The following is a 24872-nucleotide window of genomic DNA, read 5'->3' on the forward strand; positions in this document are numbered from 1 at the left end:
ATGATAGCCCTGTTGAAATACTTGAAGGAATGTCATATTGAGGAAGGAGCAAGGTTGTTTGCTGCTGTTCCAGAGACTAGGACCCAGAGCAATGGATGCAAGCTACAGGAAAAGAGATTCCACCTCAACATTAGGAAGAACTTCCTGACAGTAAGGACTGTTGGACAGTGGAACACACTCCCTCGGAGTGTAGTGGAGTTTCCCTCCTTGGAGGTCTTTGAACAGAGGCTGGATTGCCATCTGTCAGGGATGCTTTGATTGAGATTTCCTGCATGGCAGGGGGTGGGCTGGATGGCCCTTGTGGTCTCTTCCAACTCTATTATTCTATAATTCTATAATGCATACACATAACATTCCATTCAAGAACATGAGATTAACATCAAGAGCAAAACAAAAGAAAAAAGGTTGTTAAAATTATTCATCTGAAATGAACAGTTTGAATTCATGAGAGTTCTCCTCAGGTTGTTTCAGTACATACTCCTTGAATGAATAACAAGAATATATTGCTTTGTTTCACTTGTGACCTTTTTTTTGGTAATACCTTCTTGTATTTTGTCTTTGCTCCCCCCCTTCCCCACAGGCTCTGTATATGTTCTATGCCTTGGCTATTGTTTGCGATGATTTCTTTGTTCCCTCTTTGGAGAAAATTTGTGAGGTACGTGAAAAAGAATTGTTGCTCATTTACCTGTTCTTGCTATGCTAAAGCAGGTGGGGAGAAACTCCAGGCCAGCTTGAGAAAATAACAAAGAAGGTATCTCATGCTTTACAACATTCACACAGTCCTTAGGCAATCTGTTCCTAACTACTTGTGGCTTGACCTGGCCTCACTTCTGCAAGCTGTGCAAACTAGGGATGGAAAGAATATCTGAATGACAGATGAAAAATTTATCAAGGACAAGACAAGAATCTTCCCATTTGGGATTTATTCTGCCCAAAAAATGCACATGGTTATATTATATTATATTTTATGTATGTGTGTGCGCAAATAACTGCTTTTTGTTCACAGAGAACAAGTCTTCAAGAAAAGAAGATGTATGGGTTTTGTGAAGAATGTGCATTTAATGACATCCTTTTTTGTGATAAATTCCAAAATAGTCCTTGACAACTGCTCTTTTAAAAAAAGGACTTCCATGTAGCAGGAAGAGAGATGGCATAATTTTTGTTCTTGCCTATGAGAACAAAATTTTACAATGACTTATATTCCTAGTTTAAATGAAGGTTCTCATTTTGAGATTTGGCTTTGTTTCCCCTTCTCATATCTGGTACACAAATTCTGTTCTTTTAAAAGTAGGTATATAGACACATTGTGCATGACTGATGAATCCCACATTTGTATTTCTTTTAGAAACTACATCTAAGTGAAGATGTTGCAGGTGCCACATTTATGGCTGCAGGAAGCTCAACCCCAGAATTATTTGCATCTGTCATAGGTAAGGAATCTAAAGATATATAAGATTTATTAAACTGTTTACCCAAATGCCAGAGATACAAGGATTGCTACATCTAGATGGCCAAAGATTCTCCAAACCTCCAAGGTACATCTGCTGTAGACACTTGCTAGATGACACTGGCTATTAAAAGATATAAAGGTTCTCCACTCCTGCACTTAGGGTGCACTTGATGCAGCCTCTCCATTGCCTTTGGCACTATTACTCATAGTCTTACAGCCAGAGCAGTAAGGGCTGTTTGACAGTGGAACAAACTCCCTCGGAGTGTAGTGGAGTCTCCTTCCTTGGAGATCTTTAAGCAGAGGCTTGATGGCCATCTGTCAGGGATGCTTTGACTGACAGTTCATGCATGGCAGGGGAGTTGGACTGGATGGTCCTTGCGGTCTCTTCCCACTATGATTCTGTGATTCTATGACTTGTCTTTATGTATCTGTATAGGACATGTGATACTGGCAAAGACCATGCCACTTACAAGTGGAAGGTACACACCTCCTAGTGTGTTAATAACCTGGTGTCATTTATGGACTCATTTTCTAGACCATAGAATGACTGGCAGCTATGGGAAAATTCATTTGTATTCTAAAGTAGTCTAATGAAAATAGTGGCTCCTGGCCCTGTGCCAGAGCCATTAGTTGCTGGTGGTCTATGGAGAGTTTTTAAGAAAGAAAGAAAGTTCTGGTTCCTGTTGGGAGGAGAGCGAATTTCCTGTCGCCCTACATCAGATTGCCTGAGAAGCATTGTTCTAAACTCTTATCAAACACCAGCCAGAAATATTTTCAAGGAGCATATCCTACATTTACTATTTTTGAAATTCATCTGTGGTTGTTTATTTATTTTATTTGATATACACATGGCAACAAAAAAAATGGCATGCAAACCAAAAACAAACCAGAAATGAAAAAGATAATCAGTAACAAAAACAATGCATAATTTATATTCAGAATAGTGCTATCAGTTACAAAGAGAAAAATAGAAAATATATACAATCAAGAATCATTACCATTCATACTATATAGCACAAAGGTAGGTTTTAGGAGGCTACATATGTTACATTTAGTTCTTCCTTATGTCTTTTCACCCTAAAGTCAGTTAAAATGTTTTTCCAGAATTTTAAGTGATGTTGGAGCAGCTGACATAGAGAATGTTCATTATTATTACTATCCCGCTTCTCCCCAAAATTGGGACAAAAAGCAACTAACAAATTAAAAACCAGTAGAATTAAAAGCATACAAAAGTGGGCATCAAAATAGAATTAAACCAGTATAATATTAAAACACACTATTTAAAAGATAAAACTTCTTAAAACAGTACATATTAAAACAATTAAAAATACTAAAACATTAAAATAATAAAAATAAAATTTTGTTTACAAATAAAATGAAAGGAAACGAAATTTCATCAAAATTGTCCATATGTTTCTCTGCTTTCACATATTTGTCTAATAGCATTGTTTTCCAAATTCTGTTTATCCAATTACACTAAAATACATCTGTTGCTCACTCTCTTCTTCTTTCTGTTTCCAGGTGTGTTTATCACTCATGGGGATGTAGGTGTTGGAACCATTGTTGGTTCAGCTGTTTTCAATATCCTCTGCATCATTGGAGTCTGTGGTATCTTTGCTGGACAGGTTTGTAGATCCCCCTGCCCCACTTCCTTACCATTGTGCCTGAATAAAATAACTGAGGTTGCTTGCACACCGCAACATTAATGCAGTTTGATACTACTTTAACTATCATGGCTCCCTCCTGTGATATGCTGGAATTTATAGTTTGTTGTGGCTCTAAAGCTCTGACAGATGGCTAAATATCTTGCAAAACTACAAATTCCAGAATTCCATAGCATTGAGCCACGGCAGTTAGAGAATAGAATAGAATAATGTTATTATACACTATTCTATAATTATATTATATTATAGAATATAATAGAGAATATGTTTTAGAATAAATTCTTATATATATTGATTGTGGATCCAATATGCTTGATTTTAAGTCCAATTTCTCACATATATAAATGAATTCTCAGATACACGAATGAAACCTCCACGTTGTTCTCAAAGTTTACATAAATATGCAAACAGTTGCTAATATAATTATTGCCTTGAGTGCCTCATGATTTAGATGGGAATGATATTATTTTTCCAAACTCCATGGTATAATCAAGTTGCTAATCTTAGTGTTAGTGTGTCACACAACTCTTTGTTATTTTGCTGGAACTCACTGACATGGCAGAGCTGAGAATCCTGTTACATTCCCATGTGGCTTGGGTGACTGTGACCTTCCTTGGGGCATAATTTGTGGGTTTTACACCTCATTTTCAAATAGTTATGAATATTTAAGAAGAAAGGAATCTCAGTTGAATAAAAGCATTTAATACTTATTTTTTTAATCCAGTGAACACAGCCCTTTTCTCTATGGTAGATGTTTCCACATTTTGTGTAATAGCCAGTTTCCCAGTCCAGCCAAAGGGAAGTACTTGGGAAAGCATATAACAAAGTGTATAACATGGGTTGGATTGTGCTCATTGCATTTATAGTTTTGGTTTCCATTTGACAACTCTCTATAAATAGATTATGGTTCTGGTTAATTTTCCGTTTCCAAGCAATGTGGCAGGTGGCTTACCACATCTGCAGTTCAGCATGTATTATAATTTGTACCATTTACAAATGTAGGTCCACAAGGTTTGCCTTCTCATGACTGCTTTGCCTTAGTTAAGAAAAACAAACAAACCACTATTCACTATAATAATTCTAAGTAACATTAAAGAAGGGACAGGAAAACATTAATTTATGTTTTGTGTAGGTCCTTAGTAGAAATGAAAACGATGTTAAGAATTCAAACAGCAGTGTGACTCAGTCCTCCTGCAGGGGCTCTGAGCTTTTTACAGTTCATGTAGCCATAGGGGTTTTTGGGGTTGTGTGTGTGTGTGTGTGTGTTTTGTTTTTGTGATGAACAGAGATAACCAGCATGGTTACTGTTTCCTCATGTCTCTTATATGTCTGCTTGTCTATAAGACAAGGATAGGAAATCTCCATACTGTGGGCACAGAGGAATAGGAGCCACACCTGTACCTGGCCATTAGCCTGAATTATATGTTCTAAAACTTATTTTCTTAGTCAACTTTCTGGGACGGAACATAGTTCTTTCTGTGAGACCTACATGCAAGTTAATGGCAAATTCTAAGCAATGTGATAAGGAAGGAAGAAGGGTGGTGTACACCCCTCTGTGAATCACCTCTTGGTTTTAGCAGCACTGCTCACATTTAGAGAAGCTAAGTTTCAAGTATTTCCAGATCCATTTTTAAATTGCTAAGATGATGGCTAAATGTTGCTGCATAGAGTAATTGTGTCTACTTCCAGGTGGTCCGTCTCACCTGGTGGTCTGTGTGCAGGGATTCTGTCTACTACACACTGTCTGTGGTTGTGCTTATTGCGGTAAGTTTACATTGTACTCTAAACTCTCATGCTCTGTTTAAACAGACTGAATGGGACTGTGATACTTTGTGTCTCTCTAGAAAGTTTATATTCATTTGAAGCTTCCTCTTAAAAAACAGCAGGTGTAATTGTGTCTAAATTGATGCATAACTCATCCTAAAATATTCACCCAGGATTCTGTGTATTGGGTGGGGAACTCCAGAAGCTGTTACACTGGACCTCTATTAGTTGTAGCCAGTATTGCCAGTGGTGAGGTATGATGGGGGATTGCAGTCCAACAATACCTGGAGGACCACACATCCCTCATCTGTATTGTGTGTCATGGAGGCTTACTAAGGGAAAGACTTTGTTTAGACCTCATGGGAACTATCAAAACTGCTTTCAGGCTTGAAATATGTCCATCCTCTGATGGTTCCTTTTGCCACTGATGAATCCTGGTAGACATACTTTGCAGTTGGGAAAGGCATCAGAAATGTGCTAAACAGTTCTGGTAATAACATTTCCCACCTAGAGTGATACTACATCAAGGTCTTGCTGTCACTTACGTTTCCCACAGTGCCCTGGAATGATGCTACGGGAAGATGGAGGGTAGAGATGGTGGTCATACCTAGCCTCTTGGTGGCCCAGAGCAAGCCTTGGCCATGTAACGTGGCAGTTGTCTAAGGATGCCAGCTGCCGACACTGGCAGGGATGATTGGAAGCATTTATTTCAGATTTAATTTTGTTATTCAAAAATAAATTATACTGTACTATGAGTCCGGTGATTATCACTCAACATACTAAGTCTTGAGGTTTGGCAGCAAAATCTGTTCACCTACCATTCTTCCTTACTAATTGTAATGACAGGGAAACTACATCTTACATGTAAATTTGTGTGGGGTGAAACTCTGGCTTTTAAAAAATAAAAATAATAAAATGCATGGGGAAGGAAGCAACTGGGAGGGCCATTCTGATTTTTTTATTAAAAAAATCATCATTATGGAAATGATTAACAATGCAATCATATCTCAGAGATCTTCTGGTCCTATGGGATTGGGATTAGGCATAAGCCTCTCATGTTGGCCGGTTGTTGCCAGAACCCTCTTTGGTCTGCTGAACTTAGAGATGGGAGGAAAGAGCAGAGACCAGCAAGACTCCTCTGGCAGCTTTGATCTGCTGGCAGCAAAGCCAAAAATCATTGGGAAAGGGGTGGAGCAAGGGAAGAGTCAAGTTATTCCAGATCTAAATTTCTTCCAGCCCAAGAACACAGCCACTATGCTGGCACATTTTGAAGCCAAGGTGATGACACTTCTAAGTAGTTTCCAGTGTCCCCAGGCTGGGAGATGTTTCAACTGGTCTTTGGACAAGGATCAGCTGGTCTTTGGATATCTAGGACAGTTTGGATTGAGCTTTAATGCTTACCCCCCATACTGTGATAGCTCAAATTTAAATGTCAACACTCTGAAAATGCTTCTCTTTATTACAAAAGAAAGAAAAGGAGAAAAAAGATGAGGCACTAAATCTCATCCTTGAAGAAAGATGGGATATAAATACAGTATATACATATATACATTTACTATGCCCTTTTCATGTACTGTCTTAGTGTTTTTCTGCATAAGAAAGCCTTCTATAGCCTGAGTTCCTTCTACATTATCCAACTATAGTACTATGATTCAGCTGTAGCTGCCATGTTTGCATCCTGTGGTATCCTGGCCACCAGAGCTCTCTAGCTAAGGATACTAGCCCTTCCTAAACTGCAAATGCCAATATTTCCATAGGAAGTTGCTGGGACAGTTAAAGTGGAATCAAAGTGTTATAATTACAGTCTTTAGCCACAGATTCTTTATCCATGGATTTAACCACCCACAGCTTGAAAATACAGTATTCCAAATAAAAATATAAGTTTCAAAAACTAACCTTGATTTTACCATTTTATATAAGGGACACCATTTTACTAAACCATTCTATTTAATGGGACTTGAGGATCCACGGATTGTGGTATCCATAGGTGGTCCTGTAAGTAAACCCCAGCTACTGTATGTAGCATGAAAGGGTCTCTGGTTCTATCCAGATGTTTTCAAATTAAATCCAGCTAACATGGCCAATGATGAGGAAGCAGGGGAGCTGAAATCTGAAACGTCTGTGGAGGATGCCAAGTTGCAGGAATCTAACTTTAGGTATGGTCTCTGGGCCTGAACTTGGCAACCCTCCTTGGTCTTCATGACAGGAGCATTGATTCAGAGCTTGTGTTCACTGGACAGAATACTCCAAGCCACAATGACAGCAGCTGTCTTCCCATGGAGTTTGCATTCATTGCTTGGCACTACCACTGAGGTCACAACACCGGGTGCCCTGTTATCAACACTGGGAGCCCTGTTCTAACCTCAAAGTAACTTGTCCCCTCAGTGGCAATGCCAAGTGGCTCTCAGGGATGTGTAGGAAGGCAGTCCATTGTCACTGCAGAGTGAGCGGAAAGCCAGAGTTAAAATGTAAGATTTTTAAATTCAGGTTAATGGGAGAAAACACCAAATTGGGTGCGGATGTCATGAAGACGGTCAATGACTGATTTGGGGGTTTGGCCCTGTGTCATGTAAACAGGACGCAGCAAACTTGGAGGGAATTTTGAAGTAAATAACACATGTAGACAACCCTTCAGAGGCAAACCTTTACACCTGCTGAGAATCAAGCCCCATAACAATTCTGTCTGGAAATCTTTCTATTACTGCAATGTGCAATAATCAAAATGCTTTCATTGGATTAGAGATATATCATTCTTCTTTTTGTCTTTTTCCCTTTTCTCCCTTTTAGTTTATATACGATGAGAAAATTGTATGGTAAGCTGTGATTCATATTTCTTCAAATAGTTTTATGATTTGAAATTAATGCTTGACAAGCAGAACAACTCTTCCCTAGTGGGGTTGAAGAGTAGGTGGGAAATCTATGCTGGAGCAACTGCCACATCCACAGCCCTGCCATTTTACTGTGGCAAAGGTGGGAAATGAGGTGAGGGGTTGTCCCATTGATTCCAATGGGACAACCCCTCACCTCATTTCCCACCTTTGATTCCAATGGGACAAGCCTCCTTCTTTCTTCCCAGCAATGTGACTCCAATGCCATATAGTAAAAACATGCAGAGATCAATATTAAAATGGATATAAACTATTTAAACAGTTTAAAGCATTAAAAATAGTTTAAAAGTACAATTAACACAGTACAGAATGCCCTTAGTAGCTCTTTCTTTAAAAATGTCCCATCCACAGAAGCCTGTCAGTATAAAAGCATGTTGACCTGCAGATCGAAGAACAACAAGGGAGTTTTCAATCCTCCAGTTCAACTATTACCCACAACATGCTTCCTGAACACCTTATTTGTCTTTTCAGTACTTGAGGAACATCATTGGCAGTATAGCTACACCAGCGGGAGCTTTCCCAGAGTCTGTGACAGGGCCTCTAATGCTATCAGGCTTCACACTCAAACAGTGGATCAGGGGGCCTTTCACACTACACAGTTGTAGCACTACGATTCCACTTTAACTGCCATGCTTCTATTCTAGCGAATGCTGTGATTTGCAGTTTAGGGAAGAGTATTTAGAATTCTCTCCCAGAGAACTCTGGAACCTTACCAAACTGCAAATGCCAAAATCCCATAGGATGTTGCCAGGGCACAAGGTGGAATCATAGTGCTACAGCGCTATATATATGATATAATATATATAATATTGCTATGTAATAGTGCTATAGCTGTGTAGTGTGAAAGGGTCCCATTACTTGCCCTGTTGCCCCTCAGCCAGTTTACCAGCTAAAATAGGATTGCTCCTCCAGTAACTATGGTTTGTGCCATATCTGCCTTTGCAATACTTCTGGAATAGCAGTTAATATTAGAGAATAGCAGTTCCCTTCACATTCTATCAGCCATTGCTCTGCTGCTGAAGGAGAGAAGAACAGCCAGGCTCACCTCCATCACTTGGCTCAGTGGCTGATGATAGGCCCTCCCTCCATGTTGCAACTGTCACTGCTGTGAAGGAAAGAAGAGCAGCCAGCCCCTGCTGGACTTGATCCCTTCCCTCACTGCCATGCCCTTTTCCATGAATTTCCTCAAGACCTATGTCCGTTAAGTAAAGAGGTAGACCTGTGCCCATTAGAGGGCCTGTATAGACAGGCTAAAATAAAGCTTCTTTGGGTTACTTTGGAGGAATGCTATTTAAATGATGCATGCGTCCTAAGAGGCTGTAAGCCATGCCAAAGCCACACTCCAGTCCTAAGGACTGGAGTGCAGCTTTGGCACAGCTTCTGGCCTCTTAAGATGCGTGTGTCATTTAAACAGCATACCTCCAAAGTGGCCCGAAGCATCTTTATTTTGGTTTGTCGGTACAGGCTCAGAGCTTCTAACAAAGGGAGGTGTACATGCACACAAAAGATGGGAAATATTGGTCACAGTACTGACAGTGCTTTCTCACATTCACAAAAACAAGCTTTATGCCTTACTGACATATCCACTTATATCATGGTGTACACTAATAATTTCCTTACTTTTTATTTCTTTGAGGTGGGAAAGCCTTATACTCATCGTTATGTACGCTTTCTACATACTTATTATGAAGTAAGTGCTCTTAACCTACTCTGTTTTTTAATTGCATTTAGCTGTCATTCATTTATCCCTATGCTGTGCTTTAATGTGTACCTAACCGTAGTAACTCAGAAAACTCCCCTTTCCTGTTATATTGCTGTTGCTTGCTCCATGCTAGATAGATTTTTTGTGAATACAGTACATATCATACAACAGTAGCAAATGGTTGGAAGTGGTTGTTCCTGTGTTACTCTACAGTAACCCTGAGGAAAGTTGTACATCTTTTGCACAAAACAATTTTCTGTATGACTTTTTTCCGTAACCTGGCATTTCCAAATGCATTGCAATTCAATGCTGATTATTACAATGGAAGATGGAGATTGTAGTCAACATATCTGGATTATACAGATTGGAGAAGGCTCGTGTGTTAAATGTCAGGGAATATAGCTTTAACTCTAATGAGCATTTACACTTCCTCAAACAGTACACAAATTGCAATATGGTTATATTTGGTATTTGCACTTGTCATAATCTTGAGGTGTAATTTTTAGAGGACAAACATGCACTTTAGTGAAATAACATCAGATTAATTTTCATGAACTAGGAATAATAAAACCCTTGTATTTTATTACAGTGGGTTTTTTCTTATCTTAATGAGAATTTCAGTGTATTATGGGGTATAAATATGGTATTATGGTATATTACAGGGTATAAAGATGGTTTGTGTTGAAATGGGTTTATGTATTTTAACTAAGTGTATTTCACCCAAAAACCCAGAGCTAGAAAATACATAGTGGAATAAAAGTGAAATAAAATAAGGTAAAACAAAACAAAACCTTCTTGTACTACATGGCCTTTTCCTTGCCCTGGGGAATCCCACTGTTGTATCAGTGCAATAAATTTCAATTTTTCCTAAACAGCACCATCCTACTGACACCCAGAGCACATCATTTCTGCTTCGGCACATTGTAATTTGCCAGAAAAGAGCATGGACAATTTCTGTCCAAATAAGTTATGTTGGTTGGGACAAAAATGTGGAGTGATGACAAAACAAAAACAAAAACCCCAAGACCCTTCAATAGATTTATTCTTGCACTTAACAAAGACTTTATGTGTGAAATTGAATTTTTGAAACAATGGAAATAATTTGTGTATCTTTCCTTTAAGAAATCAAAGATTTCTAAATTCCTAAATAGTTGCATTCAGTTTTTAAAAATGATAGGAGAGAATTGTGGAGTGCAAGAGGTCATTTTACTTTGAGATATAAAACTGTAACCTGCAGCTGTTATAGCTGCTCCAGAGTCTTGCTTATTTACTTGCTGTAGATAATGTGTAATTCTTGCTAGCCTCAGGGACTTTGTTCATTCTGCTGTCTGCATCTGATTTATAGTGCCAGTGTCATTCACTTTCAGGTTATGTAATTGTACACTTAGCAGCACATTTCCAAAATATTAGGGATAAAAAGTAAAAGAAGAAGTCTGGGGACACAACAAAAACCTTGTCAAGATGCCTTTAACTAAATGGATTGTAGTTCTGCACCTGCTCACTCTCACTCACATGCTGTACAAAAGACAGTGGCCACAGATCAATGGGAGAGCATATTCTTGGCATGCAGAAGGTCTCAGGTTCAGTCCCTGGCATCTCTAACTAATGGAATCAGGTAGCAGGTGGTAGAAAAGATAATTCTTTACTTGGGACCCTGGAGAGAAGCTGCCAGTCAGAGGAGACAATACTGCCATAGTCCTAAAGCAGCTCTCTGAAGGAGCACAGCATATGAAATGAAAATCAGATTACTTTCTGACCAAGGTTTAAATCCCCACTCAGCCATGGAAACTCACTAGGTAACCTTGAGCAAATCATACTCTCTGAACCTTAGAAGAAGGCAGTGAGAAATGTCCTCCAAATAAATTGTGCTAAGAAGTTCCCATAATTTCAAGTTAACTTGCAAGCACATAACAACACAGCATTTTGGCATTAGCATGAATTGTATTGTTAGTCCCAACAGGAGTACACTCAGTATGTTTTTACCTACGTGTAGTCTCATCATTCAACAGTCAGATCTATGGCTTTACTTCCGCTGGGCTAACCAATAGGATTCAGACCACTGGGTGTAATTGTGGCAATGTATGATTGTCGTTCTCAGCTGGCTGGCTCATGTAACTTTGTAATATACTTATGTGTTGCATTCATATGTTAAGTCTTTATGTGTACACACAGTAAAAAAGAGGCATGATCCAATTGAAACATAAGTATTTTAAAGTCCCATTGCATTTAGTGGAAGAGAGGTAAGCACACTCTGAATCATCTTACTGAAATTAGTGGTATATAAATGCTTAATTTTTGTCAGATTGGAGACGTGATTCTTAGTTGGCTTTTGATAAATCATTGTGTCTTATCCTACCCTACTCACAGTAGTAACAACACTAGAAACAGAGAAAAGGAAGGTAATAGTGATCTTACACACTTTACCAACCTTAATTTTTCTCCTATTCTTTTATATTTCTAGGTACAATGTGAAGATGCAGAAGTTCTTTACTATAAAAAGCATGAATGTTGGGAATGGCAATACTGTCAACAGCGAACTGGAAGATGGTAATGACTCTTATGACATTGGTTGTGATGACCCTTCAATACCATTGCTGTGGAAAGGTAAGGCTAAGCAGACAGGAGCTGAACAAAAGGTTGACATGAACCATTGTTATGTATTGGTGATTCATAAAATCACCAACTTCCATAGCCTTGTTTTTTAGATGCCAGTTTTCCCCTGCCTCTGCTACTTTCAGACACATCCAATTCTGCTGAGCATTTTGGGGAATATTAAACCTAGCAGATGTATATATTTGGCATAAAAGCAACTGAAAATAAAACTGCCAAGATCATTTTGTGTGTGTATGTGCCATCAAGTCACCTGTCAATTTACAGTGATCCCATCAATTTAATAGGGTTTTTTTAAAGCAAGGAATTCTCAGAGATGTTTGCCATTCCCTTCCTTTTGAAATATATCCTTTAGTATTTGGCATTCCCAAGTGTTTCCCTCATCCAATTACTAACCAGGCCTGACACTGCTTAGCTTCCAAGACCAGATTGGATGTGTTAACTGCAGTGTATTTAAGCTCTTGCCTTTTTCCAAATCCATGGTGTGACCACAGCTGTGGATATTTCTGGTTTCCATACCTGAAAAAGAATACTGTAGAAATGGAAAAGGGCACAGTGATTCCACAGTCTGCTTGAAAGAATTTGAGAAATCAGCAAACAAAGTAGTAAAGGGCAATCGAAATAGTAAAAGGAATGGAACATGTCCTCTATAAGGAAAAGTTAGTTTTGGGGGCTATTCATTTTAGGAAGAAAAAAAGAGCAAGGGGAGATATTATAAAGGTGTATAAAATTGTGCATGGTCTGGAAAAGGTAGATAGGGAGAAGTTTTTCTCCCTCTATCATCATACTGGAAAGAGGAGTCATCCACTGAAAATGAATGGTGGGAGATCCAGGGCAGATAAAATGGAAAACAGAGTAAAACTGCCACAGATTGTAGGGACAATAGCTGACTTTAAAAAGAGATTAGATAAATTAATTATTCTATGACTGCTAGTCAGGACAGTTGCCTGATCACCTCCAGTATTAGAGGTTGTATGCCTCTGTATATCTGTTGCCAGGGAATGCAAAAAGAGGGTAAATTTGCACCTGGGTCCTGCCAGTGAGCTTCCTCTAGGCAACTGATTGGCCACTGTATGAACAGAACATAGGACTAGATGGATCTGATCCAGTGTAGCTCCTTAGTTCCTGTTATGTTCTGTCTTATGCAAAGGTTAATTATAAAGCATCTGAGGTTGCATCTGCACTGCAGAAATAATGTAGTCGGACAAGACTTTAACTTCCATAACTCAATGCTGTGGAATTTTGGGATTTGTAGTTTGTTGTGGTATCAGAGCTCTCTGATAGAGAAGGCTAAATAACTCACAAAAACTACAAATCCCAAAATTCCATAGCATTGAGCAATGGCAGTTAAAAGCATGTCAAACTGCTTTATTTTTGCTGTGTAGACAAGACCTGAGTTCTATGCAGTGGTTCCATGGGTAGAAAACAGCTTATCTATCCTATCCATCATCTTTTCCCATCCTTACTTTACCAAACTCTATGCATCATGGTGGCCTACAGGCCAGCAGTGGGGAAAAGATTTATTTCAAATAGGATGGCAGAGCTTCTGTTGATGCAAGATTTCTCTACCCAGTTTCACCTGCACCACCACGACAGTGTTCACAGCCCACAGTGTTCAGTAAGCCACATCTGCATAGGTTTTGGGGGGACATGGGGGGGGGGAGGAGAATGGAGGAAGTGGCTGGATATGCAGACAACCTACTGTTTGCACAACCACAAATACAGTAACATTGCTGCTGTTTTGTGTGTGTGTGTGTGTGTGTGTGTTTAATAAAGATTATTTATATGCCACTTTTCAAATCAAAAGCTCTCAAAGATTTTTTTAAAACAGACATTTAAAACAATAATTGACTTAATAAAAATGCAGTACAAGTGCATTCAAACAACAATACCTTGATTACAAATGAAATAAATACAAGGAATAGAGGTGAGATTCTGTACCATACAAGCTTCTGTGGTTAGGATATTATAAAATCTAGACATGTCAACAGAGAAGGCCCTGTCACGATGGGTGGGTGAACCAGCAAATTGGCACCCTCCTACAATTCAAGTACAGAATATCCAAAGCCAGCCAAGTTATTTTGACACAATGCAGAAAATCCAACAAACTCCTTCCCCAATCCTAGAAGCATAGACAAAATGATAACAAATTCAGGAACTAGCAATTTGGCAACCTTTCATGATTCCTCAAATTTTCTGTGTTGTCTTGCCTGAATTGCACATGCTGTTTTTCTTATTTAGTAGAGATTAATTTAGTTGTTGTTCTTGGTTTCTATTTGTTCTAAGAGGATTTTGCCTCTTGAATTTGTCCAGAATCAATAGTAGACATGATTGCTCTCCATTAATTGATATAGTCCTGTAGTTTATTCATGTTCTAAATGCTGCTTGGACATAGTATAGTACTGCTGTTCATATTTTATCCGAGTTCTCTGGTTAAAAAACATACAGAAGAAAAAAGCATGGTTGAAAGACCACCACCATTGAATTTCCTGTGAAGCTGCAGGAGAGCATTTTATGTGATTGGGGTTGTGCAATAGGTTTATGCAGGGCAACAATAACCACCAATATGCTAGTGCTATACATGAACTGAACATGTATGTTAGAATACACAAAATAAACTTCTATAACTTTCTGGGATTGCTTGGCAGGAAAATCAATGTGAAAAGAATTCCCAAATAGAAGACAATTTGAAGATTGAGGTACTAAGGCAGTAGAGTGTGGAACAGAAGAATACTTGTTTCAGTGTTAATGTGTGACTGCTGAGTGAGGATCAGCAGGAAAACAGGGCCATTTGTAAGAATGCTTGATCCACATGTGGAGAAGATATTCTAGCACTTTAGTGTCCCACTGTGTCCAGAGAAGCAATTACTAGCACCCTGCGGAGCAGGATATGATGCTTTTCATGTATATGTCAATGAAGTTCCCACCAACTCCGGAGAGGAGGTAACAACCAAGAGACTGGTACATTAGCTGATGTGAGGTAATGTTTGACTTTCTAAACTGAGCAGTGAAAGATGGATCTCTCTATTCAGTCTCAACAATCTAATGAAACAACTAGTGAAATTATAAACCTTTTTCTTTACTGTTTTTTCACTAATTCTGCTTGGAAGAATTTATACATCTTGCCCTGATTCTTTAATCCGACAAGATATCAGCTCAGTCCTGCATATGTAAACAGTAATATTCCCATTCTTTCATACAAGATGTTGTGAGAGCTGCAACTAACTTTTCAAAACCGTGAGAATAATTAAATATGGCCTGACTCCATTGTGACATTTTCAGTAGCATTGGAATTTGGATCCCTTCCCTGTACCCCTCTCTGGTGCTGAAAAACATGCCTTGTAGAGTTTTGAAGTCCCCCAAAATAAGTTTTGGGGATACTGCTGTGGATGTTGGCTAGCTCCTTATGCCGGATTCCATTCTTTCATGAGGGAAAAGTCTAATGTTTGAGGCCTAAAAGTGTGTGCTCCAAGCGTGCTAGAAAGGGGCGTCCTTTCCGGATGCTCCAATCCTAGCACGCGCGGAGCGCACACAAAAGGGCGGTGGCCATCCACACAGCCACCGCATTACGACGTCACAAACCGCGCCGCCTCTATACGGGGCGGCGGCGGACGTGACGTTGTCACGCCGCGCCAGGGCACATAGTAACGCCCCCTTCCCCGGCCACAAAGAAAGCTCCAAAACGGAGCTCCTTTTGGCCGGTTACGTCGCTGGGTGTAGCCTTCAGACAGCTGCGCCCAGCAACGCAAGGAGAAAGTGGGCCAGCGGCCCCTTTCTCTTCTTCCTGGCTGCCGTGGGGTGGTCCTTGGGACTTGAAGCCCCAAGGACACCCCTTTCCAGGCTGCGGGAAGGGGCCGTTTGCCGCTTCCCCGCAGCCTGGAAAGCGGCAGATGCGGACCCAGCGGCTGCCGCTCTGACCACTGAGGCCCAGATCCGGCTGGGAAAGGGGCGGGTGCAGGCCACCGCTTTCCGGTGGTCGTGAACCCGCCTTAGTTTTTGGTCTTGTTACTTTAAATTTGCTCTGATTTTCCCAGGGAACGAGAATAGTAATGCAGGCTATTTATCCACATAGCACAACCTTCTACTTACAGCAGGGGTAGGCAACCTTTGGAGCCGGGCTGGGTTGCTGTCCCTCAGACAGTCGGGGGGCCGAAGACGAGGGTGGAGCTTCCATCCTCTGGGGCGGGCTGCATGTTTGGGGGCGGAGCTTCCACACTCCAGGGAGGAGCCACCCTCCGGGGCGGAGCCTCCACCGAAGCCCCGCAAGGAGGAGGAGGTGTGTGCCCGCCCTCTCCTCCTCGGTCCCTTTCTCGGACAAACAACCCCCAACGTGCATTCCAAAACACACACAACACACATTGTGCATTTCATACTTTGGAAGGTGACACTCTCTCGGCTTCAGAAACAGTAGTTGCCTACCTCTCAAGCTCACTCATCATCATCACCATCACCACACTATCATTGTCAAAGCAAGGGAGACTTGTTAGCATTAAAAAGCACACAAACACACGTTGGAAGGTGACACTTTCTCAGCTTCAGAAACAGTAGTTGCATGGCTCTCCAAGCTCACTCATCATCACATCACAATCACCATGACCATCACCACCACTATCATTGTTACAGCAGACTTTTAGACATTAAATGCACTGAAAATACACAGAAATGCACTCCCGCTCCTTCCTTCCCCCTCCCCTTTCTTCCTCTTCTCTTCCGTCTCTTCCTCCGTCCTCCTCTTCTTTCTCCCCCTCTTCTTCTTTCTTTCTCTCTCCCCTCCTCTTCGTCTCTTCCTCCCTGCTTCTCTTCCTCTCTCCTTTCCTCCTCTCCTCCTCTTCCTCCTCCTTCCTCTCTTCCTTCCTCCTCTCCTTGCTTCCTCCTCTCTTCCCCTCTCCCTCTCTCTCTCTCCGTCCTGCCCCCACTCCTCCACATTCCTTCTCTCCCTCCCGGCATCACCCTCTCCTCTCCTCTTCCTGTCTTTCCTGCCCGCCTCCTCCCTCCGTCTTCCTCTTCCGTCCTCCTCCTCCTCCTCTCCTCATTCCTCCCTCTCCCCCACCCATTCCGTTCCCGGGCCGGAGAGGAGCCAGCCAGGGCCAAGGAGACCTCGCTGCAGGCAGTGTTCCTTGGCTCTGGCATCCAATCCCGCCAGCGGAGAGAGCTGGCCAGGGTCAAGGATACCGCTGAAGCGGAGGTCCTTGGCTCTGGCAGTATCCCGCCGGCGGAGAGAGCCGGCCAGGGCCAAGAGACTCGTGCGTCAGCAGGTTCCTTGGCTCTGGCAGCAATCCCTCCCCGGCAGGGAGCCGGCCAGGGCCAAGGAGACCTCGCTGCAGCGAGGTTCTTGGCTCTGGCAGCATCCCGCCGGCGGAGAGAGCCGCCAGGGCCAAGGAGACTCGCTGCAGCGAGGTCTGTCTCTGGCAGCACCCGCCGGTGAGGGAGCCGGCCAGGGCCAAGGAGACCTCGCTCAGCGAGGCTCCTTGGTTATAGCAGCCCGCCCGCCGGCGCAGGGAGCCAGCCAGGGCCAAGGAGACCTCGCTGCAGCGAGGTTTCTTGGCTCTAGCAGCCCGCCTGCCGGTGCAGGGAGCCGGCCAGGGCCAAGGAGACCTCGCCACAGCGAGGCTCCCTGGTTCTGGCAGCCCACTCGCCGGCACCAGCAACGGCACCGGGCCTCCTGGAGGCCGAAGTCTCGCTCGACCTTTTCTGTGGTCACGCGAGACTTTGCCTCTGGGCACTGCCATTTTTTCACCCAAAATGGCGGCGAAGTCTCGCGTGACCTCGCGAGACTTCACCACCATTTTGGATGAAAAAATGGCAGCATCCAGAGCGGCAAAAAGCCACAACCGCCGCTGGTGGTGGTGGCGGCGGCGGCAGCCGCCGCCAGGGGCCACTCCAACGGCCTCCGCGGGCCACAGGTTGCCGACCCCTGTTCTACAGTGACCATTATTGGCTATACTGACTAAGGGAGTCATTCATTCACATGTCTTTTTTTAGCACGACAATGTGAATAACCTCATTCAGGAATTTTGGGTTTGTTATTCACACTGTGAAACTGCATTGATCTGTATCAGTACAGATCTCTGAGATCACACGTGCAAGCATTTGAATAAAGATGGAGCTGATTATCCAAATACATCCGGAACCCATTTTTTGGTATGTAGTGTTTTATCCCCAGGTCTATTCACGTCTATTCACATTGGTTATTCACACTACCAACAATGCAGATCTTTTAAAAAAAACTTGGGGGGAAACTTAATATTGATTATCCTGGATTAAGTGGGATTTTTGACAGCATGCCCCCCCAACTTAATCTGGTGCATTTGGGATGTGTGTGAGCAATGGAGATTTAACCTAATCTCATCCTAGATTATTTTCACAGTGTGAATAACCCCTCGGAAAAATGGAAGTCAGAATCCAAAACATCTTGGAGGCTTAGCTTGGGGAAACCAGACAGGGGAATCTCTTTCATAAATCTTTGGTGCATAAACTCAGTTCAGGATGAACCTATTTGCCTTGTTGAATCTATACAGTGACATGTTTGTATCTCCCTTCCCCACAACCATAGGACAGTAGCTCTCCCCGCCCCCTTAGCCAAAATATATTGTGTCTTTCTGTTACCCTGAATAGTCTGTTTCACAGTTCCTCGGAGTGAAATTTCACTTCGATAGGGTCACGATTTTTGCCAGTGCAGACTGTATTTCTAACTTTTTGTGCTACCTCCAGCAAGGCTGTCTGGCTTGTCTGTTAACACCTCTCCTGGGTCAGTGGGGCTTGGATCTCACCTTAATCTTGCCCAGTTTATGAGTGCAAAGTCTGATTATTTTCTAACAAAGAACACCTGCTCTCTGTCTACTGCCTTCTGCATCCTGATGGAGGGAATTCTATTACTTGAGGGTGAAGATAAAAGGGAGGTTCACAGACTGCTGAGCTGCCTTTGAAGCTTGTAACTTTTATTGCTTTCAAGAGCTTCGACTGGCAAAACATAAAAGCTTCTATTACTGGATTCTCATATATAAAGTTTCTCACCCAGAGGAAAATCCAATTTCAGAGACAAACCTTATACACAAGAAGTGACGATTTGTACTTTAGCTGCTAATCTTCATGTTTTGACAGTAATAACACAGTGACTGGACACTCCTGTTTTTATTGCAATGACCCACACAGAGCTTAGGCCCTGTCCAGATGGGCCCTTTGTGGTGCATCCACGACATGCTAGGGTTGCCTCGGGGCAGCGCGTGCACACACCTCACAACCTTAGCATGTCATGCACGCCCTGCAGTTGTGCAGTGCCATACATATGGCGCGTGCAACAATTAAGTCACAGCTGCGCCACCTCTAAACAGTGCTGCGCAGCTGCAACATAACTGCGCTGTCTTTGGCGCTTTGCGGTGCCGCAAACAGGAGCTGACTTTGGGAGCTCTTTCTTTGCTGCGCAGCAGCACCGCACAATTTGTATGCTGCAACACTCCTGCGTAGCAGAGAGAGGCGCCGAGGAGGCGCCTCTTTTTGGCGATCTGTACCCTGCCTTAGATTCCTAGGTAGTCATTAGAAACCCTCAGTGTTAAAATAAGCAGAGTGGGTTTGTTCAGAATAGAGGTCAGGTATATCAACAACTTACCCACATTCCAGAGGAGTTGCCCACCTTTCTGTTGTAGTAAAAATGACAATCTTGCAACACCTTATCAACAAAATTACTTATTGTGGCATATGCATCATTGTATGGACCATGGACCTTTTCACACTACACCATTATAGACTATGATTCCGCTTTGACTGCCATAGTTCCATCTTTTGAAATCCTAGGATTTGTAGTTTAGAGATTGGCATTTAGAATTCACAGCCAGAGAAGTCTAGTGTATTATCAAAGTACAAGACCCAGGATTTTATAGGAGCAACCATAGTAATTAAAGAAGAATCATAGTGCTATAATTGCATGGTATGAAATGTGGGCTCCCTTTGTCATATTCAAGTTATCAAAAGCCAACCCAAGGTGGCCAAGGGCCCTTTCAAATTATGTGTGCGTGTGAGAGAGTGAGTGTAACTTCAAGTCACCTGTTTTTTGGCAGCTCCATGAATTTCATAGGGTTTTCTTAGGCAAAGAATACAATTATGATACCACGTTGTTGTTGCTGTGTGCCTTGAAGTCATTTCCAATGTATTGTGTTTTCTGGGTCTGAGAGTGTGTGCATGTCCAAAGGAGAGCGACTAAAATAGTGAAGGGTCTGGAAACCATGCCCTATGAGGAACGACTTAGGGAGCTGGGGATGTTTAGCCTGGAGAAGAGAAGGTTAAGAGGTGATATGATAGCCCTATTTAAATATTTGAAGGGATGTCATATTCAGGAGGGAGCAAGCTTGTTTTTTGCTGCTCCAAAGACTAGGACCTGGAACAATGGATGCAAGCTACAGGAAAAGAGATTCCTCCTCAACATGAGGAGGAACTTCCTGACAATAAGGGCTGTTCGACAGTGGAGCAAATTCTCTCGGAGTGTAGTGGAGTCTCCTTCCTTGGAGGTCTTTAAACAGAGGCTGGATAGCCATCTGTTGGGGATGCTTTGATTTGGATTTCCTGCATGCCTGGGGGTTGGACTGGATGGCCCTTGCGGTCTCTTCCAACTCTATGATTCTATGACTTGCCCAAGGTCGCCTAGTGGGTTTCCATGGCTGAGCAAGGAACGAACTCTGATCTCCAAAGTCATAGTTCAACACTACATCATGATGGATCTGCAGTGTGGAATATAATACTATATTCCATTTTTATTACCATGGCAACATCGTATGGCATCCTGAGGTTGCAGTTTGGTGAGACATTAGAGCTTCATAGCAGAGAATTATAACTGCTTGTTGCTGGGTGCTTTCAAGTTGTTTTTGACCCTATGTCAAACCTATCACAGGGTTTCCTTGGCAAAGAGGGTTTACCATTGCCGCCGAGAATGGGCTTGAGTCCTGGTCTTCTAAAGTCCTAGTCCAGCACTCAAACCACAGTACCACATGAGCTCAAGGGTTCTAAATCCTCATCCCTCAACTGCAAATTTTTGGTTCCATAGGATGTTGCCATTGCAGTTTAACTGGATACTATACTATGTGTATTGGGAATGGACTCCAGAAGAAAAGAGGGCTACGGGGCCTATGTCTCTTTCACACAGAAGAAGATATTTCAGCAGGAGATGCTTGACATATGAAGATGGGGAAAAGTTCACCTCCGGAACAGTCGCCTTTTGAATATCTCACTCTTCCATAATAATAAAAGTACATAAGCTTTAAAGCTTTAAAATGAAATCAAGAAGAGGTTTCACCTTTATCTTCTATGAACACTTCATAATACTCCAGTCCTTAGTGAGGGATAGGCACTTCTCCATATATTAACATATTGTTCTTAACTTCTATTTCTCTAGGATATTGAGCTTGTATTATCAGTTCTTCACTTTTTTAAAAAATGCCTTGCCTAAAGCAAATTCTCCACTTTCTTCTTTGTCTTGATTTCTCAATTTTTTTCAGGCAGCTTCTGTAACTAAATCCATTAGAATCAGCTGAGATAAATAAAATCAGGAATTGCGGGTTCTACCTCCTGATCTGTGTTGTGCTGTTGCCCTTGACAGCTGAGCTTGAGGCTTCTGAAAAAAGACTGAAACAATTACATTGCTCCCCAAATTTCAGCATTTCTACCCATGCGTGAAACCATTTTTTTCTGCCTTGCTGGCTATGAATGGTCTCAGGGTCAGGCCTGAGCTTTTTCTTCAGTCAAAAGCCAAATTTTAGCCCAGAGTTTGGAAATGTTTCTTGAAAAATAGTGTTACCTTTTTTTAAAGGTAATTCATTGGTTGTTACTAATTTGTAACAAGTTACTAATATTACTTTTAAATTAGTGTTTAAGGTAATAACTCAATAATACCCCAAAGCAGTATTTCAAAGTAACTAGTTAAAATGTTAGCATTACTAATTATTAAGAAGAAAATCATGTTTACCTCATTCTTCTTAAAATACATTAAAGTAATTAAATTGTTGTGTGCTATTAAAAATAGATAATGAGTAATTATAGGGTGTGTAATTATAAGGTCTACACTGTGAAAATAATACAATTTGACACCACTTTAACTTCCATGGGCCTATTCTACAGAAAGCAAAGAAGGCTAAAGACCTTGTAAAACTACATATCCCAGGATTCCACAGGATGAAGTTACAGCTAGGCAAGTCACACTCTCTCAGCCTCAGCAGATGAAAGGATTCTAACCCAGCCTACTTGCAGGAAGCTATCAAATAGCAAAATATTCCAACATGTTTTGCCCTTTCACTCTCCCAAGTCATACAGTCCATTTTGCTTCATCCCCATTCATTAGATTGCCTGCACAAGCTAGGTAACCGTTTTTGCAAGTTTGGCCCATCTTTGAACCTCTTCTGAGGTTTTGCTTCCTCTATGTGCAACTTGTTGAGCAGTGAACTGTGTAAGTAGCAGGCAGAAATCTGCAATCTGGACTCACCCCAGAGGGATTATGCAGAAGACAGTGCTTCTTTGCTGTCCATGATATAGTCTTGAAACAAAATGTTGCTTGGGACCAGGGACGTAGCTAGGATTTTAGGAAGGGGGGGGGTCCAGACTAAGTGCCACCATTATAATGGGGCTTGAGTGCGGCGGCGCAGCAGCACACACCATTCATTTTTCTAATGGAAGGGGGGGGGTCCGGACCTCCAGATCCCCCCCCTTGGCTACATCCCTGTTGGGACTTCTTCCTCATCTTTCTCTTCTGACTTACCTCTGTTTGCAATAATAGGCATGCCATCATTCCATGTCAGGTTTTTATGAGGAACTCTTTCTTATTCCTATGCTTGAGCTGGGTGTTTCCCCAGTTTTCCAGTGCTTTCAGACTGGAATTATGCACTAATGGTTTGTTTAATTATTTTCCCCACACACTAAAATTTCCTGTTGCTCTTAATGTAAGTAACCTGTAAATATGTGTATGTGTGTATATTTATCCAACTCAGTAACTAAAGCAATAAAGAATGGTATTGCCCCTCGATCCTTTCCTTTCTCCACCACTGCCAACCACCCACCCACCCACCCACACTTTTCCCTTTAGGGTTATATTTTACTTCATTGCAGTGTGTATTCTAACACCATACATCTCCTGTCTGCTAAGCCTTACTGTGCTTGCTTTGTCTAGCTAATAGCATTTGTTATACTACTTGCATGCGTTTGTTATATTTTCCTTTTATTAATTCTCAGGCCTGCATGTTTTATGTCTGGGTTTAGAAATAAAGTTTAGTATAGTGTAAAGCTCTCATTTTTATGTAGATGATCACAAATCCATTAAAACAAGCTTTTGCTAGGCTGCACAGTGATCTGGCATGGTATATTGAAGGTGGAGACAATATTCTTCTAAATGATAGTTTTGGTTGAAGGATTATACCATTGGCAGTTTAAAAAAATGAAGACTATGAATTTGCTTGTCCTTTAGTCAAACAGCAGCCGTCATTTTTAAAGGCTTCTGTTACTAGCTAGTTTTGTTTTTGTTATTGCTTTCATTGCCCTTATCATTATTGTTCTTAATTCACACAAATTAAATTATTTTGAGAACTATTTATTTTTCTGAAAGAAACTTGTGCATGTCCTTAGATTTCCATTTGAAATTACTGAGAATGACCTTTGGTCAGATCACAGCCATTATTTAAAACTAAGTTATTATAAACTGCCTAAAAAGTACATTTCATGCAGTAATCACACCTAAAACAATAACAACCATAATAATATAAACCAAAACAAATTAGTGAGCCAGAATTATGGACTTAGGAAAGAAAAGCATCCTATTTCCACAGAAACACAAGAAGTTTCTACACAGTTGTAACTTAAAGTGATTGCACAAAGATGGCAAAATGCACGTATTTACATGCAGCTTAAACTGGCTGTCGATCAAAATCCAATGATTTCAGATTTTTCAGGCTTCTGATTCTGTTAATCCTTCAGCAATTTGAAGGAGCCATTATGAGGCAAACATTGGCAAAGACAGGCACAGAGAAGCAAATTGTATAGCTAACCATTGGCGTTGTGGTCAATAGTGAAGGGAACACAACAGTACGGCCGAAATTCTGTGGTGATGGTCGATGAGATAATTTGTTCCAGTCCTCCAAAGTACCGCTTTCCTGAAGCTGGCTTGCGAATAATGATTACAAACAAATTTGGGCCAAGAACCAGGCTACGGATGGCAAGCAGGCTCATTATCAATGAGGTGAGTCCACAAAGGGAAAATTAATTCATGTTCTGAGTAACTTAATCCAGTGGTTCTCAAACTGTGGGGCAGGACCCCTGAAGGGTGCAAGAGATGCTCAAGGGGGAGGGGAATGCAAGAGTTTGTGGCCCTGATCTTTCTTTCTTCTCCACTACTCAAACTTTTTCTGTCCTGGAAGGGAAGAAAAAGGTGAGGACAGCATTTGGAGCATTTGAAGGAATGAAAGGAGAGTGGTGAAGTTCATTGGATCATAACCTCTGGCAGGGCTCATCCTGAGCTGCTACTTCTTCTTCCCCTACCTGTCCTGTCAATGCCCTGGTTCTCTGGGCAAGAAGTTCCTGCAGCCTGAGCCAGGGGCATAGTGGCTATAGGAAATCTAGTGCCCACGATGGCCCCCGGTGAAGAAGGAGATTGGCAGCACCTTTTGCTTGGGGCCACCGCTTTCACTTAGATCTGGCTGGACCCCTGTGGAGGCAGAGGAGAAGCAGTTGAGCGTGGCTGTGTGTGTAACAGTGTGTGTAAAATTTGCATATGTATTAAGTATTGAATTTATCTAAATAAAACTTCCAATTTGAATTATGTTATT

At 41.6% G+C, this 24872-nt stretch overlaps 1 protein-coding gene across 1 annotated transcript in view; it reads left to right on the forward strand.

Annotated features, from left to right (window-relative positions):
- The first annotated feature begins 575 nt into the window (after positions 1-575).
- Positions 576-24872, forward strand: part of SLC24A4 (solute carrier family 24 member 4) — a 38972-nt gene continuing 14675 nt past the window's right edge. Inside the window, exons 1-8 of the mRNA XM_042438764.1 lie at positions 576-655; positions 1346-1430; positions 2972-3075; positions 4804-4878; positions 7666-7691; positions 9403-9456; positions 11930-12015; positions 24117-24286. Of these exons, the coding sequence (XP_042294698.1) occupies positions 590-655; positions 1346-1430; positions 2972-3075; positions 4804-4878; positions 7666-7691; positions 9403-9456; positions 11930-12015; positions 24117-24286 (666 nt within the window). The 5' untranslated portion in view covers positions 576-589. The remainder of the gene's footprint in view (positions 656-1345; positions 1431-2971; positions 3076-4803; positions 4879-7665; positions 7692-9402; positions 9457-11929; positions 12016-24116; positions 24287-24872) is intronic.

This window comes from Sceloporus undulatus, chromosome 1, assembly GCF_019175285.1.
Source record: "Sceloporus undulatus isolate JIND9_A2432 ecotype Alabama chromosome 1, SceUnd_v1.1, whole genome shotgun sequence".
Classification (NCBI taxonomy): Eukaryota; Metazoa; Chordata; class Lepidosauria; order Squamata; family Phrynosomatidae; genus Sceloporus; species Sceloporus undulatus.